This window comes from Peromyscus maniculatus, chromosome 13 (assembly GCF_049852395.1).
Source record: "Peromyscus maniculatus bairdii isolate BWxNUB_F1_BW_parent chromosome 13, HU_Pman_BW_mat_3.1, whole genome shotgun sequence".
NCBI classification, from domain to species: Eukaryota; Metazoa; Chordata; class Mammalia; order Rodentia; family Cricetidae; genus Peromyscus; species Peromyscus maniculatus.
In genome coordinates, this window is record NC_134864.1 from 5,523,453 (window position 1) to 5,538,716 (window position 15,264).

The following is a 15,264-nucleotide window of genomic DNA, read 5'->3' on the forward strand; positions in this document are numbered from 1 at the left end:
GGTCTCAAGGAGGGTGATGCTCAAGGCCTCAGAACCAGGAGTTGCCTCCCACCTGCGGGTTTACAGCTGGATGCCCTTGTTCTCACAGAAAGAGCCAGGGAAAGCAAAGGAAACATCCCGCCTGTCTCATGAAGTGTTGTTACCAACAATGGTGTTTACAAGCCAGTATGCAACAACAGCAGATGCCACGTGCAAATTTGGGCTAGCCTGGGGCTAGTTATGGTGATGTTACAGCCTCTCCAGGCATTCCTTATCCTTACAGCAACTGAGACTGCTGGGGCCCCGGCCTTGGTGTGATGGGTGCGAAGTGTGGTGAGGAATAGGGTCTGACCTGGCATGTCTCCATTCCAGGAGGCAGAGGCTATCATCCAGAAGATTAAGCAGCAGCAGTATTCAGATCTGCTGGCCCATGACCAACTGCTCCTGGAGAGGAAGGAACAGAAGGTCTTCCTGCACTTTGGTGAGAGCACACTGTCTCTCCTTTGCACCCTTCCCACTGTCCCCTCTCTGCCTGGATGACCTGACCAGGGGAGGGGCCGTGTCTGCAGAGGAGGGGAGCTGGCCTGGAGGTATCGGGGAAGCCAAACTGGGGAGCCTGTGTCTGTTTCAGAGGAGGAGGAGATCACCTTCGCCCCCACCTACCGATTCGAAAGGATGACTCGGGACAAGTACGCCTACACGAAGCAGAAAGCGACAGGGGTAAGTCCTCCCGGGGCAGCTCTCGGCTCCCCCCCCAACTTCCTTTGCCCAACTCGCCATTCCGTGGTGGTCCCTAGGAAGTGGGACACATCCTCCATCAGCAGGCAGCAACAAAAACAGAAATTAGGATGCACATGCGGGGGTGGGGAATGTACCTCAGTCAGGAGTGCTAGCTTGGTGTGCACCAAGCCCTGGGTCCGACTCCAGCCTCAAGCCAGGCATGGCACCATGCACCTCTTCTCCCACTGCTCAGGAGGTGGAGGAAGCAAGAGGATCGGGAGTCCAAGGTTATCCCTGACTACATAGTGAGTGTGAGGCCACTCTGGGCTTGATGAGACTGTCTCTAAAAACAAAACTTTCACGTGCAAAAACTGCCACCAACTCGCGCACGCAAAAAGCTGACTTAGTAATGGTCCTATTCTAAGATGCTGAGAGAACTTTAGTGTTGGTTCCTAACTGTATAGAAAGGCTAGTTTTAAAGATTTGCTTATTTTTATTTTATGTGGGTGGGTGTTTTTGCCTGCATGAATCGCCTACGTGCAGTGCCCACAGAAGCCAGAAGAGGGTGCTGGATCCCCTGGAGTGGGAGTTATGAATGGCTGTGAGCTAGCTGCCCTGTAGGTGCTGGGAACCAAACCCAGGGCCTTCTGCAAGATCAACCAGAGTTCTTAACCACTGAGCCCTCAGTATAGCCCCGTAAAACTGATTTTAAAAGACCAAAATAAACGAAGTCCCCTACCCCCAAATTCTGTTAGCTGAGATTAAACAGGTTTCCATGCATCTGAGTGTGGTGGTGCATGCTTGTAATCCCAATATTTGAGAAGCTTAGGTGGGAAAATCATAGGTTAAAGGCCAGCCTGGACTAGATGGATAGACTCCAAAACAACACCAGCAAGACTGGTCTCTTTGCTACAGGGCTTATCAGAACCTATAAGAGCTTCTGAGCATTATAGTTCTCCATAGGTAAAGTCTAACTAAACTGATCACAGAGTGGCTATAATATATTAACAAGGCCACTCCTATTGAAAAGAACAGCATTTGGGGAAAGATGCAATAATATATTCATTTATTCAAAGAGTTACTGATGGGTGAGGAACTCTCCTGGGTGGTGAGAGGTCAGAACTGAAAGAACCTTGGCCCCAGGCTGTCTATAGGAGGAGAGAGAAGACAAGCATGCAGCTGACGACCCCAATAGTTAGCATGATGTCACAAGGAGCAGGTAGGGGAGGAGACAACCATTGGACAGGAAGGATGAGGAGGCTTCTTAAAGATGCCATCTGAGGTGCCTTGAAGGGCAGTGGGAATATGGATGGGGAGGTATGAAGGGAGAGAGGGGGTGACACATTTCAAGTTCAAGGAGCCACTAGAGAGAGCCCAGCCAAATACAAGTTCTGGACGTTGGTCACTTTTCATGGGGTCCAACCCAAGGCCATCCTTGGTAGTCCTAGTACCTAGAAGACTAGGGTCTTCTGCTAGCCCAGGGTAAGCAGTACCAGATGATGGGCACAGAGAGCTGCTTAAGCTAAGGATGCAGAGAGAAGGCTCAGAGGCCTGTCTGGATGAGATCTAGGTACTGCCTGGGCCTGGGGGGAGGAGACAATGGAAGCTGGGAGGGTTCTAGCCGGAAGGAAGAGGGGTCCAGGTGCAAGGTGAATTAACCTCATTCACAAGCATCACTCTAGGACATCTGAAGGTATGGAGCCCAAAGTAGAGTTTAAAGAGTTGAAGAATTTAAAGCTTAAGTGAAGTAAGCAGACTCAGAAAGGCAAATATCACATTTTCTCTCATGTGCAGATTTTAGATTTAAGTATATATTCTTTTTTTTTTCTTTTTCGAGACAGGGTTTCTCTGTGTAGCTTTGCGCCTTTCCTGGAACTCACTTGGTAGCCCAGGCTGGCCTCGAACTCACAGAGATCAGCCTGTCTCTGCCTCCTGAGTTCTGGGATTAAAGGCGTGCGCCACCACCACCGGGTTAAATATATATTCTTATTTCTACTTTTAAATATAAAAATATTTTTATATTATTTACATATAACACAGACATATAACATATATGCTATCAAAGCAGAAAGGAGGCTATGTGGGGGAAGGGAGGGAGCCAGAAGAGGAGGGGAGGGGGAGGAAGAGAGGGCACTAAGGGATGACTCTGGGCCAAGTACGATGGTACATGTATGCAAATGTCATGATGAAACCCAGTGTTTTCTATGCTACCCTAAGAAGAAACAGCTACAAAATAGCATCAAAGGCTGAGATGGCTCAGTCGTTAAGAGTACTGGATGATCTTGCAGAGAACCTAGTTCAGTTCCCAGCACCTACATGGCTGCTCACAACCAACTGTAACTCCAACTCCAGGGCATCCAACACCTTTTCTGACCTCTGTGGGCACTGCACCCATGTGGTGCACATACATATATGCAGAGAAAACACTCACACAGAGAAAATATATTTGAAATAGCTTAAAGCTACCTGCAGGGAGGTTCCCTAAAGAGCCAACAATGGATGAATTTGTGGATGGCAGATTTTCCCAGTTAATATTGGAGTTTTCGGTTTTTTTACTAATAACAAAGGAAGTAGTGAGTCTGCTATAAAACAGCGATGTTGCTTTGCAGATGAAGTACAACCTGCCCTCCTGGTGTGACCGAGTCCTCTGGAAGTCTTACCCCCTGGTACATGTGGTTTGCCAGTCCTACGGTGAGTGGAGCACTAGGGAATGTAGAGTAGGTTTGGGGTTCTGAGGACAGTGGCAAACCCAGGGGCTTCAGTGTGCTTGGAGCCCCAATCAGGAATCCTGAAAGTTGGTACATCCCTGTCTTCCTTGGCCTGCAATGCAATAAAGAGCCCTGCTCAGAGAGAGATTCAAATTATAAAGCACTTCTAAAAGCAGCTTCTTTCTTTTTTCTTTTAATTGAGAATTTCATACAGTCGTAAGTATTCTGATCAAATCCACCCCCACTTCCTCCCCTCCAGTCCCTCTCCTGTCCCTCAGGCACTCTACCCTCCCAATTTCATGTACTCTTTCTCTCTCTTTTTAAACCCACTCAGTCTACCTAGTGCCGTCTGTATGTGTGTGGGTGTAGGAGCATCTACTGGAACATGGGTAGCCTTTTAGAGACCAGATCCCTGAAGAAAATATCCTGTCCCTCCCCCAGCAGCCATCAATGGCCACTAGCTCCTCTGCTAGGGGTGGGACTTCATGAGCCCCTCCCCCATCCATGCTGGGATTTTGGATGGCTTGATCTTGTGCAGATCTTGTACATGCAGTCATAGCTGTTTTGGTTTGCTCTCATATTTCACAAATGTTTCACTGCATCTGTCCACTCCCTCTGACTCTTACAATCTTTCCAGCCCCTCTTCTGCAATGATCCCTGAGCCTTTGGAGGGCGTATGTGTGATATATATGCCCCATTTAGAACTGAGCACTCTATAATCCTTTTCTCTGCATGTTGACTACTTGTGGGTCTCTGTGTTAATTGCCATCTACTGCAAAAAAAAAAAAGCTTCTCTGATGAGGGCTAAGAAATGTACTAATCTAGGGATATAAAGATAATAACTTAAAGGACAATATAATACTATGATAATTTAGCAGAATAATAGTAGTAGGTTCTCTCCTAAAGCATGTGGTCCAGCCAGTCACAGGTTTTTGGCCCAATTAACAGTAACAGACATTAGTTCTGTCTTGGGGGGTGGGTTTTAAATTCAGTCAGAAAGAGGTTGGTTACTCCCATGACATTTACGCCACTACTACACCAATGGGTATATCTTTCCACGTCAGTTGTCACTGTGGCTCACGGGGTTCACAGATAGGTAAGATTGCTGAATATTTTTCTTCCCTAATAGCATAAATAGGACCTTCAGGTACTATTCTTTTTAAAAGAATCATATTGAGTTTGAGTCATATAAAAGCGATGTTTTTGCAGGTATAAAACAGCCAACTACCAGGGATTCAGATGGTTCAACCTAATAGATATCATTAAATGTGTTCATGTGGATTTGGGGAGACCTAAGAATATTTCACTGTGAGGCTAGAGATATGGCCCAGCACTTAAGAGCACTTGCTGATCTTCCAGATGACATGAGTTTGGTTCCCAGCATATTTACTAGATGGCCCACAACTACCTATAACTCCAGCTCCGAGAGATACACCTCCCTCTTCTAGCCTCCAGGGTTATCTGTACACACACGCACATGCACATGCACACACACTTTGACTAGTGCCTAGTCAATGGCACTCAGCCCTCATCCCACAATGCACCACGAATGAGCAATTCACAAGCCAGAGACCCCTGATAGGCAGTTCATGGCCCATACCTGTTCAGCTGAGCCCTCATACCTGCCCACCCCTCGGAGTAAGGAAATAGGTCGGAGGAGTTTTGCCACTGTCTGGAAGCTGCGTTATGGTCCCACCCTCTCTGGAGACCACTAAACTCTGATTCCACAGAGGAAGTTGGCTTCTGTGCCCTTTATCTGTTCATATCTACTGTCACACTGGGCTAGTTTAGCATATGCATTACAGTCCCCCACCCTTCTCTTGATCTGTGTTGCCCAGAACTGACCTCACTGGACGAACTTCCTACAGCGCCTGTAAATGCGAGATACAGCAGCATCTCTCACACTCTTACATCTCTTACACTCTTAGCTCACACTCTTACATCCCTTACACTCTTGGCTCACACTCTTAGCTCACACTCTTACATCTCTTACACTCTTAGCTCACACTCTTACATCCCTTACATTCTTGGCTCACACTCTTAGCTCACTTACACTCTTACACCACTCACAGCTTCAGCCAAGGCACTGTTCTGCCTTCAGAACCTGAAAGTGGGACAGGAGCTATGTATAGCTCAGGGGTAGAGTATTTTCCTGCCATGCATAAGGCCCTGGCTTCAATCCCTAGTGCTACCCAAGCCAACCAGACAAAATAAACAAAGACAGAAAGTACCCACACAGAGGTAACTGATCAGCTCTGGGGTTGGCTGGCCTTCTCCATCCCTGCTTAGAAATAACTTCCCTCTCTTGTAGGCAGTACCAGTGACATCATGACAAGTGACCACAGCCCTGTCTTTGCCACTTTTGAAGCAGGAGTCACATCTCAATTTGTCTCCAAGAATGGTAAGCAGTGGGCAGTGCCAGCTTTCCTTGTTTTCTTCAAAGACAAGGGCCCTAGGGCACTTACTCTGGTTGCAACTACTAGTTGTCCATGTTAGACATAGACCCATGCTTCCCACAGGACCGCAGTCTGCCTACCTGGTCTCTTCATGTCCAGGAAACCTGCTTTTGAAACTCCTTTTGGTGTAGTTAAAAGTGGGAGTTTGTAAATTGGTGTTTACCAAGGTATGGGCTAACACCGAAGAAGATTCTGGGCTGGGGACACATGGGTGACCGTTTATTCATGATATGTGTACTTTAGTATGTTTTAAATATGTCTCTTCTGGATAAGCAAGTGTTTCAGTTTCCTCCAATTGTGGCATGTTTTATTTAATTACACCCAAGTTTAAAAACTGACTCCAATTAAAGAAACTATTAAGCCAGTGTTAGTGGAGGTGTGTAGTAGGTTGAGACGGTGAAAACTGAGGAGGTGGGAGGCAGATGAGTGACACCTGAGACTGGAACAAACTGACGTTCAGAGGTGCCGTTATGTCTTCAAATTGCCCAGCCCAGCCCTGGTTGCCAGGCTCCCCTTGGCACAGGGGGCTGTGGTCTGTTAGCAAGTCCATCCAGCCCTGTCTTAGGTGGTCAGGAAGCCATGTTGTCGTCTTCTCTGCCCACTCTTTACCTCAGTGCCACAGGGATCCTGAGTGTGAGGGACCCAAATACAAACAGAGGATAACTGTCTCACTCTGTGCCCTCTGTGCTGAGAGACCTAGATGAAACTAAACCATTGTCTTCCTGGGATGCCCTTCTCCCTACCATTGGATCAAACATCTGTGGGCTGATGTGACCTCCCTTCTCCACCCAGGTCTTCACGTTTGTTCTACCTGCTTGCTAGCCTTTAGGCTCCGCCTCCTCCCGCTCACACCCACCTCCCCTTTCTCTGAGGTCTACAGCATTGGTAGAGCAGCCTCGGTCACCGCTCCCTCGGTCACTGGGTGGAGCAGCTTCATTTTCAGGCTTGCTTTCCTTCTGCTGGGACTCAGCACACGGCAGATGGTGGGAAATACTGGTCACCGGTATTGAGCTGTGATGGGACATTTGTCTGAGCAGAGTCTGGCCAAGGTGCTGTGGGGCATAGAAGAAAGGAAGGAAGGAAGCTTGACAGGCATGGTGGAGGCTACTCTCAGGTGGCTTAGAATTTATATGGGGGCCGGGCATGGTGGCGCACGCCTTTAATCCCAGCACTTGGGAGGCAGAGGCAGGTGGATCTCTGTGAGTTTGAGGCCAGCCTGGGCTACAGAGAGAGTAGCCAGGACTGTTTCACAGAGAAACCCTGTCTCAAAAAACCAAAAAAAAGAGTTTATATGGGAAGACAGAACACTTGCTTAAAACCAGTTCAAGATCAAGTGTAGTGGGCACACCTCGAGTCCCAGTACTTAGGAGCCAGAGGCAACAGGCTCAGAAGTTCAGTGACATTCTTAGCCACCTAGTGAGTTTAAGACCAGTTTGGGGTATTTATAAGACCCCGTCCTACAAAACAAAAACCAGTTTGAGGTGTGTAAATTAACATAGTTATGAGCATGTTAGCTGAAGGCCAACAAGTCCGAGAGCCCACAGTAATGACTGGGCATAACTGTGCCAAGGAAGTAAGGGCAGTTCTCCCAAGCCGTGGACTCAAAACAGTAGATTTGGGTGGTGAACCTCTAAATGGCTGTATGAACTCTGTCAGAACTAGTGGGGAAATCTGAGCATGTTGGTTCATGCCTTTAACCCTGGCAGTTGAGGTCTTGATGTAGGAGGATCATGAGTTGGAGGCCGGCCTTGGCCATATAGTGAGTTCCAGTCAAGCCTGGACTATCTAGCAATAGGAAGGAAGGAAGGAAGGAAGGAGGGAGGGAGGGAGGGAGGGAGGGAGGGAGGGAGGGAGGGAGGGAGGAAGGAAGGAAGGAAGGAAGGAAGGAAGGAAGGAAGGAAGGAAGGAAGGAAGGAAGGAAAGTAGAGATTAGTTAGTAGGGAGGCTGCTGGTGAGATTGAGGGGTTGCCTGAGGCCACACAGATTTGTTGGCAAAACTGAGATTAGATCTTGGGTCCTTGCTGTGTTTACTCTTTCTGCTCCGCACCCTACATGGCCAGCCTGTGACAGACCAGAGAGGCTGTGGCCATCATCAGGGATGCTGAGCTTGCATGGTGAGTCATGAAGCTTTACTTTAAGGAAAATCTTTCCCTCCGCCTGGACGTTCCCCATCCTCGGGCCCTTAGAGGGAGCCCAGCATGGTGGGTGGACACAGAGGAAAGAATCTGGAGAGAAGCTGGGAGCAGCCTCCATCTCCAGGTACAGTGTGCAGATGAATCCCTGGTCTGCCCTCTCCAGGTCCTGGCACTGTGGACAGCCAAGGGCAGATCGAGTTCCTTGCATGCTATGCCACACTGAAGACCAAATCCCAGACCAAGTTCTACTTGGAGTTCCACTCAAGCTGCTTAGAAAGTAAGTGACTGGTAAACCACCCTTAGGGCGACTCTTTCACATAAGTACCTTTTCATTAGCGATCGATCCCTCATTCAATTTCCTTTCTCTCTGATGAGGATTCATGAATGGGCCTCAGTGGGTTCACTGAAGTAGGCTACAGGAGGGGTACCTAAGAGGCTACCCCGTGACTATGAGGCTCCTTCTCCACCCCTGTGGTCTGTGCTTCCACTGCCTCAGCCCTAGAGATGGGGCAGCCACTAGTATACAGACCTCTGGGCAAAGCTCCAGAACTCTGAAGATCAGACAGGGTCTAAACATCTGCAGCTGCCTTCCCGTGTAGCCCTGGGCCCCTTGCCCTTTCCATATCATGGCACTCTCGTTGTGGGGCTCACTGTGGCTGGAAGCAAGGTAGGGATGGACAGTTCCATTTCAGGTGGCCATGTTGAGCACCCGCTGTGCTTATGAAGGCTCCTTTCTATGCGTCTCCAGGCATATTGTCTGAAGCTCCCATGCAGGAGAGCCACGTGCTTTCTACCTCTCCCTGGGATGGCCTCTAGCGTAATGGGGAAGGGTATGAACCAGTTCTGCAGACAGGCATGGACCTTGCCTCGAGGGCCCGGCAGTGCTGCCAGCCAGAATTCTGCCCCCTCGTCCTCTTCTGCGCCTTCCTTCTCTAATCCTCCCCAGCCCTTCCTGGGGATAGTACCACCTTCACAACATCCTGAAGCCCCAGCTCTGCAGGCAGGGTCAAAACAGTTCCAACAGGCATGAGGGGTTTTGTGCGGGTGTTTTAAATAAACTATCGAGACATTTGCATAGATTTCTATGGAAACAGCATATTAGAAGACTTAAATTAGAATTTCAAAAGGCTGCTATCTTGAGTGGCGTGGGATGAGCTGTCATGTTTCCCAATCTTCTTGCCTGCGGTGAGATGACTTCTTTGTTGCCTGGTACGTGGCAAAGAAGAGTCAAAAAGGAGGGGGAATCTCTTTGATTTTTCCTAAAAATAATTAGACTGTGTTGGCAAATGACCATCCTTTGAACAAAAACAGAATCCCCAGCAAACCAGATTCCTAAATGGTGCTGAGGCCCTAGAGTCTTCAGAAGAAAGAGACAGTCTTCCGTGGTCCAGTAAAGGCGACCCTTAGCGTCTTTTCTGTCTGGTCCTGGCTCTGTGGTCCGCAAACCCGGCTTCTTATTCTCTGGCAGGTTTTGTCAAGAGTCAGGAGGGAGAAAACGAGGAGGGAAGCGAAGGAGAGCTGGTGGTGCGCTTTGGAGAGACTCTCCCGAAGGTAATGCAGGAAGAGAAGGTGCCTTGGGGAGGGACCGCGACAATGGAGGCCATCCAGCAGCTGTAGCAGCAGGCCTGCTCAGATTGTCACCGCCATCCCAGACCAAGGCCAGAGGGGGCAGCTTAGACTTTGCTCTCAAGTGATTTAAGGCACGCCTTTGAACATGGACACGTGACCTCGGTATTCCTAAATGGTTTTCAGCCCCTGGTATACCCATTCCCCTTTGGTTCTTGTTACCTACTTGGTGCTTATGGTACCTGAGATGGAATCTAAGTTTCTGCACGCGCCAGGCAAGCACTCTACCATTGTGCTATGTCCCTGATAGCTCTGAACAATTTTTAGTAGCAGGAAGTTGGGGGCACTGCTGACATTCAGGAGTCTGTCACTCACCAAGTCACACCTTTAGCCAGCCACAGGATACTTCAAGCCCAACGGAGGGTCTTTGGCAAGGAGACACATCTCCCCAGATGGGGAGCGGTCCCATGGTGCCCTCTTTATATGCAGCTGCAGACCTTGGAGGGGCTGGAAGGGAAGGTCCAAACCTGGCTGCTGGTCCTTCCTCTGACCCCAGGAACATGCAAAGAAGGGAAGGAAGAACGGAGACAAGGGACCTGGAAGCTCAACCCAGTTTGAGGATGGGGGGCAGGAAAGAAAGTTACTCCTCACTTGGCTGGGCAAGGGGCTCCCCCTGCTCTCTTGGGCATGGAGAGCTAAGACCTGAGTTTGGTTGAAAGAACATCTTCAGTTCCATCTTCCTGTGTATTCTGACATCAAGACTGGTGGCCCACATCCACCTTCCCTACCTGTCAACTCTAATCTGGTGCCTCCTCTGCAGCTAAAGCCTATTATCTCTGATCCCGAGTACCTACTGGACCAGCACATCCTGATCAGCATTAAATCCTCTGATAGCGATGAATCCTACGGTAAGCATCCCAGGCCGGGGACCGTACCTGCCCATTAGCCTCAGCCTCTGCAGTGAAGCTGGTGGTGACTCAGCCTTCCGAGCAAGCCTGTCTGCCCTTGCCCATCACACCACGATGCTGCCTCTTACTCTGTCCCTCGATTGCCGGAGGAGCTTTTCCTGATGGGTTACCATCCCTGTTCCTTGTGACTTCTGGGCACAACTGCCAGCAACCTCCCTCTTAGCCTTGCTGGGGGAGCTGCTGGTACCATGTCATTTTATCTTGACAAGACCTCAAGTGGCGGGTTCTGTTCCCCAGTGAGTAAACAGGTAAACTGTGGCTCATAGAGGTCAAGTGACTTGCCCAGGTCCCAGAGTCATCATCTGAGCTGTGCCTTGATTCCGAATCTTCTTGTGCCAGTGCACCTCTCTTGTGTCCCCAGCCAGCTCCTCAGACCTAGTACAGAGCAGCAGCCTCTCCCTGCTGCCAGGCCAGCTCTCCAGCCTGTCCTCCTTTCCTTTCAGACTTTTCCTTGTCTAGACGTTTTAGACTGACCTGTGCCCTTACCTGCTCATCTGGTTTTGTTTATTTCTTGTGCTGTTTCAAACCTTGGGAAGTGAGCTTTCCCTACAGCAATCAGATTAGCATTTAATGCTGTTTCTGGGATGGATTTTCTAAGATTTGATTTCTTTCTTCCCACATTGATCTGTATAGAGTTCTTTTTCCTGTGAGGCTTGAGACATTTGCCCCCTGTTGCTGAGGCATTGATCGGAAGGGTGTGTCAGTTAATCCCTGCCTGGCTGCTTGCTCTCCAGGCATGCTCCATGTCTGTCTCAGACCCAGGTTTTCATGTTGATGTTGTCTCTCTTTTCCCCAGGTGAAGGCTGCATTGCCCTTCATCTGGAGACCACAGAGACTCAGCTTCCCATCTACACGCCTCTCACCCACCACGGGGAGATGACTGGACACTTCAGAGGGGAGATAAAGCTGCAGACCTCTCAGGGCAAGATGAGGGAAAAGCTCTATGGTAGGCCAGCCCCTTCCCCGCCTTTCCGGAGGCCGCTGCACTAGGGATGGGCATGTGCTTTCTCTCAGCAAAGCTATCAAGTGTTCTGTGATCCATGCCCTCAGAGTTGATCATGGTCGGAAAGCCTCTAGGGTAGCATGGTGGTGCACACTTTTAATCCCCGACACTCAGGAGACTGAGGCAGGAGTGTCATGAGTTCAAGGCTAGCCTGGATAACATGGTGAGACAATGTTTTTTGATGAGAAGAAAAAAAGGCATCTTATTTATCTCTCACAACAGTATGATTATCGCTACTTGGCAGATTGGGAAACTGAGGCATAGATAGGCTAGGTGACTGGCTGAAGGTTGCAAACTCAGGAAGCGGCTAAGATAAGGTTCACCCAGGACTAGTGAGGAGTGGTGGGCACACTGGTTGCTTGCCTGTTAGGGAAATAGTGAGAGTAGAACTCACAACAGAGGGCGCTGGGCTCCCCATGCCAAGCAAGGCTCTCGTGCACCAAGGGCCATTGCTCCCGTCCACGTGACTCCCCTGTGCCCTGTGAGGTCTTTTCTCCAGCAGGACAGTGGGTTGACGAGATAGTGGTCATCACCTAGCAGTCACATGCCAAATTCAGAAATAAAGCCCCATAAACAGATTAGCTCAGTATGTGAGGTACTCTGATGTTATGTATCATTTTGTGCTAATCTGACAAGAAATGTTTGTCTGTTTTGTCCTTGGCTGAGATAACAAGTTAGAAATATTTCATGAAATAACAACTGAATCATAAGTATCTGTTCTCTTCCTTGTGGACCCATGGCAGGCATCATTAATCAATCACCAAGCATGAGGATTTTGAATCCTGAAATACCTCTTCCTGCATTTACTTTTCTGCAGTGGCCTGCAAATGGATACCACATTGCCACTTCTAACCCATGTGGTGACCTGGCCCTCACATGTTTTTTCTTGAACCCTCTCTTCCAGACTTTGTGAAAACAGAGCGGGATGAGTCCAGTGGAATGAAGTGCCTGAAGAACCTCACCAGCCATGACCCCGTGAGGCAGTGGGAGCCTGCTGGCAGGTAGATCAAACTCCCAAGATGTACTACCACTAGGTGGGCTGTGTGAGCCAAAGTCCAGGAGAGGGTAAAGTGGGACACGGGAAAGCCGAGCTCGGAGGAGAAGGAATGCTGTGGTCTAGGAGCCACTCTCCGACTTCAGTTACACATCCTGAGTTCAAATCTCTACCTTTGGGGGGTCGTCATAACTGTGACAAAGGCTTGGAGACTCTTCCGTGCTGGAACAGTTCAGCTCACCTGGCCCTTTATGAGCACCTAGTGTATATCAGGAAGAAACCAATGTAAACACAGTATAGTCCGTGACCTAGGGACTCACCACCAGCGAGTGTAAGGCAGTGCAGTCCAGGAAGAAGGAATTATAGATGACTGAATAATTCTGGGGTGAAAATGCTTTCCCTCTGTCCAGGGAGGCCAGGAACATAGGTGGTCGAAGGTCCCCATCTATGACTTCCTAGTTTCAATTTCTGTTGCGAGACAAATACCCCGATAAAAAACAGCATGAAGATGAAAGGGTTTATTTGACTTTCAAGTCCACTTTTCAATCCATTGTTGTGGAGATTAAGGCAGGAACTTAGAGTATTACATCAACAGTCAAGAACAGAGAGAATAAATCCATGCACCCTTGCTTGCTCTCAACTATTCTTTACTCAGGCACAGTTCAGGGCCCAGCCTAGGAAATGGTGCTGCCCACAGTGGGCTGAGTCTTCCTACATTAATTAACAATGAAGACAAGTCCCATAGCCATACCCACAGGCCAAACTGGTCTAGATAATTCCTCATTAAGACTTCTCCCAGGTGATTCTAGATTGTGCTGAGAGGACAGCTAAAACTAACCAACACAGAGAGATGTAGTGGCACATGCCTTTAATTCCAGCACTCACAGGTAGAAGAATGCCTGTCTCTGTGAGTTCAAGGTTAGCCTTTTCTACACAGTGAGTTCCAGGACAGCCAGAGCTATGTAATGAGAACCTGTCTCAAGGAAAAACAAAACCAAACCAAAAACAACCTACCAACACAACGACTAACAGGAAGGACTGACTTGAGAATAGCTTGGACATTCCAGCCTGTATTACTAAAGACAGCATTTCCTAGTACCAGAATTACCTCTGTTTCCTAATGTGGCCTTGTTAGTCCTCCTGAGATGGAGCCCAGCATGGAGCAAGATGTAGTGTGTGACTACAAAGGTACCTAGACTGTCTCCTTCAGTTTTAAGACAGCTGCCTTCCTTAACACCTCTAGCCTCAGCCTCCATGACTGCACACTTATCTTACCTTTCTGATGCCTTACACAGAATGTGCAGACCCACGTGTCCCACATGGGCCTTGTCCAGTCTGCCTTGAAAAAATGTACTCTTTATCCCACCCACCCCCAATACACACACACACACACACACACACACACACACACACACACACACACACAGCTCTGCCATGTTATCATTCTACTCTGCCAAGTGCTGACTGGTCTTCGGAGAGCCTTGCAACAGGCCAATCTCTATCCCTGACCTTTGGGCCTTGGCATGGACCTTTGCCACTGCCCAGAGCATCCTTCCTTTTCTTTCTTCTGCATTTCATCTCATTTCCATGCAAAGGCAACCTTGAGTGCTCTTCCCCAGCCGCCTTCTGCCTAGTGGCTCCCAGCCTTCCTGCTTGTCTCCCCTTGATCCCTTGTTTCTCTTTATTGCACTGCATCCATAAATGAATGAATGAATTACCCCAGAATGAAGGTACCAAGAAGTTGAGAAGCCGAGGAACATTTTCCTCAGGCTGGTGCCAACCGAGAAGGGAAGAGTCTCAGATGTGCCTCCACATCTTCCTACAGGATCCCTGCATGTAGTGTCTCCAGTCTCAATGAGATCATCAATCCAAACTACATTGGTGTGGGGCCCTTCGGACAGCCCCTGCATGGGAAATCAACCCTATCCCCAGACCAGCAACTCACAGCCTGGAGTTATGACCAGCCACCCAAGGACTCCTCCCTGGGGCCCGGGAGGGGAGAGGGTCCTCCCACTCCTCCATCCCAGCCACCTCTGTCTCCAAAGAAGTTTTCATCCTCCACAGCCAACCGCGGTCTCTGCCCCAGGATGCAAGAGACAAGGTTAGTATCTTCTGAATTGTGTTTTCCTGCTCTCAAGTACCCCCTGGGGGCTCCCATAGATGGCGGCCTGAGGAGGACAGAGTTGTTGTAGGTTCGGCCTGCTACTTTGGCTTCTGCGTGTCCCAACACTTGGTGTAACCTGATTTTAAATCCAGGCATGGGTTGCCAAGAAGAGCATCTTCTTATAAAAACTACATTTACTATCACTGGGCAATAGTGGCGCATGACTTTAATCCCAGCACTCGAGAGGCAGGGGCAGGTGGATCTCTGTGAGTTCAAGGCCAGCCTGGTCTACAGAGTGAGTTCCAGAACAGCCAAGTATACATAGAGAAGCCCTGTCTCGAAAAACAAACAAACAAACAAACAAACAAAAAGCCCTGCATTTACTGACAAAGACATTTCTAGAACCGGTGGCATCCTTTGCCACCCTCCACTCCCTGGAGGTCTCTGTGGGGAAGGGGTGAGGAATTCTGAGTAGAAGCCTTCACCTACCCAAATCTCTCTCTTTTCTTAAAAACAAGCATCCGTGTTCTCATATATAATTCTCTGGATTTTCCCATTAGTGGCAATTAAAAATAATAATAAATTGGGACTAGAAATCCAAATGAAAGCAGAGCTGTCACCCTACAGAGGG

The 15,264-nt window shown here is 48.9% G+C and overlaps 1 protein-coding gene across 1 annotated transcript in view; it reads left to right on the top strand.

Moving 5' to 3' along the window:
* Inpp5d (inositol polyphosphate-5-phosphatase D) overlaps positions 1-15,264 on the top strand; it is a 112,655-nt gene that overhangs the window by 91,473 nt on the left and 5,918 nt on the right. Inside the window, exons 16-25 of the mRNA XM_006984234.4 lie at positions 352-460; positions 611-699; positions 3,309-3,390; positions 5,719-5,808; positions 8,162-8,275; positions 9,467-9,549; positions 10,385-10,472; positions 11,329-11,478; positions 12,440-12,536; positions 14,355-14,630. Coding sequence (XP_006984296.2) covers positions 352-460; positions 611-699; positions 3,309-3,390; positions 5,719-5,808; positions 8,162-8,275; positions 9,467-9,549; positions 10,385-10,472; positions 11,329-11,478; positions 12,440-12,536; positions 14,355-14,630 — 1,178 coding nt within the window. The remainder of the gene's footprint in view (positions 1-351; positions 461-610; positions 700-3,308; positions 3,391-5,718; positions 5,809-8,161; positions 8,276-9,466; positions 9,550-10,384; positions 10,473-11,328; positions 11,479-12,439; positions 12,537-14,354; positions 14,631-15,264) is intronic.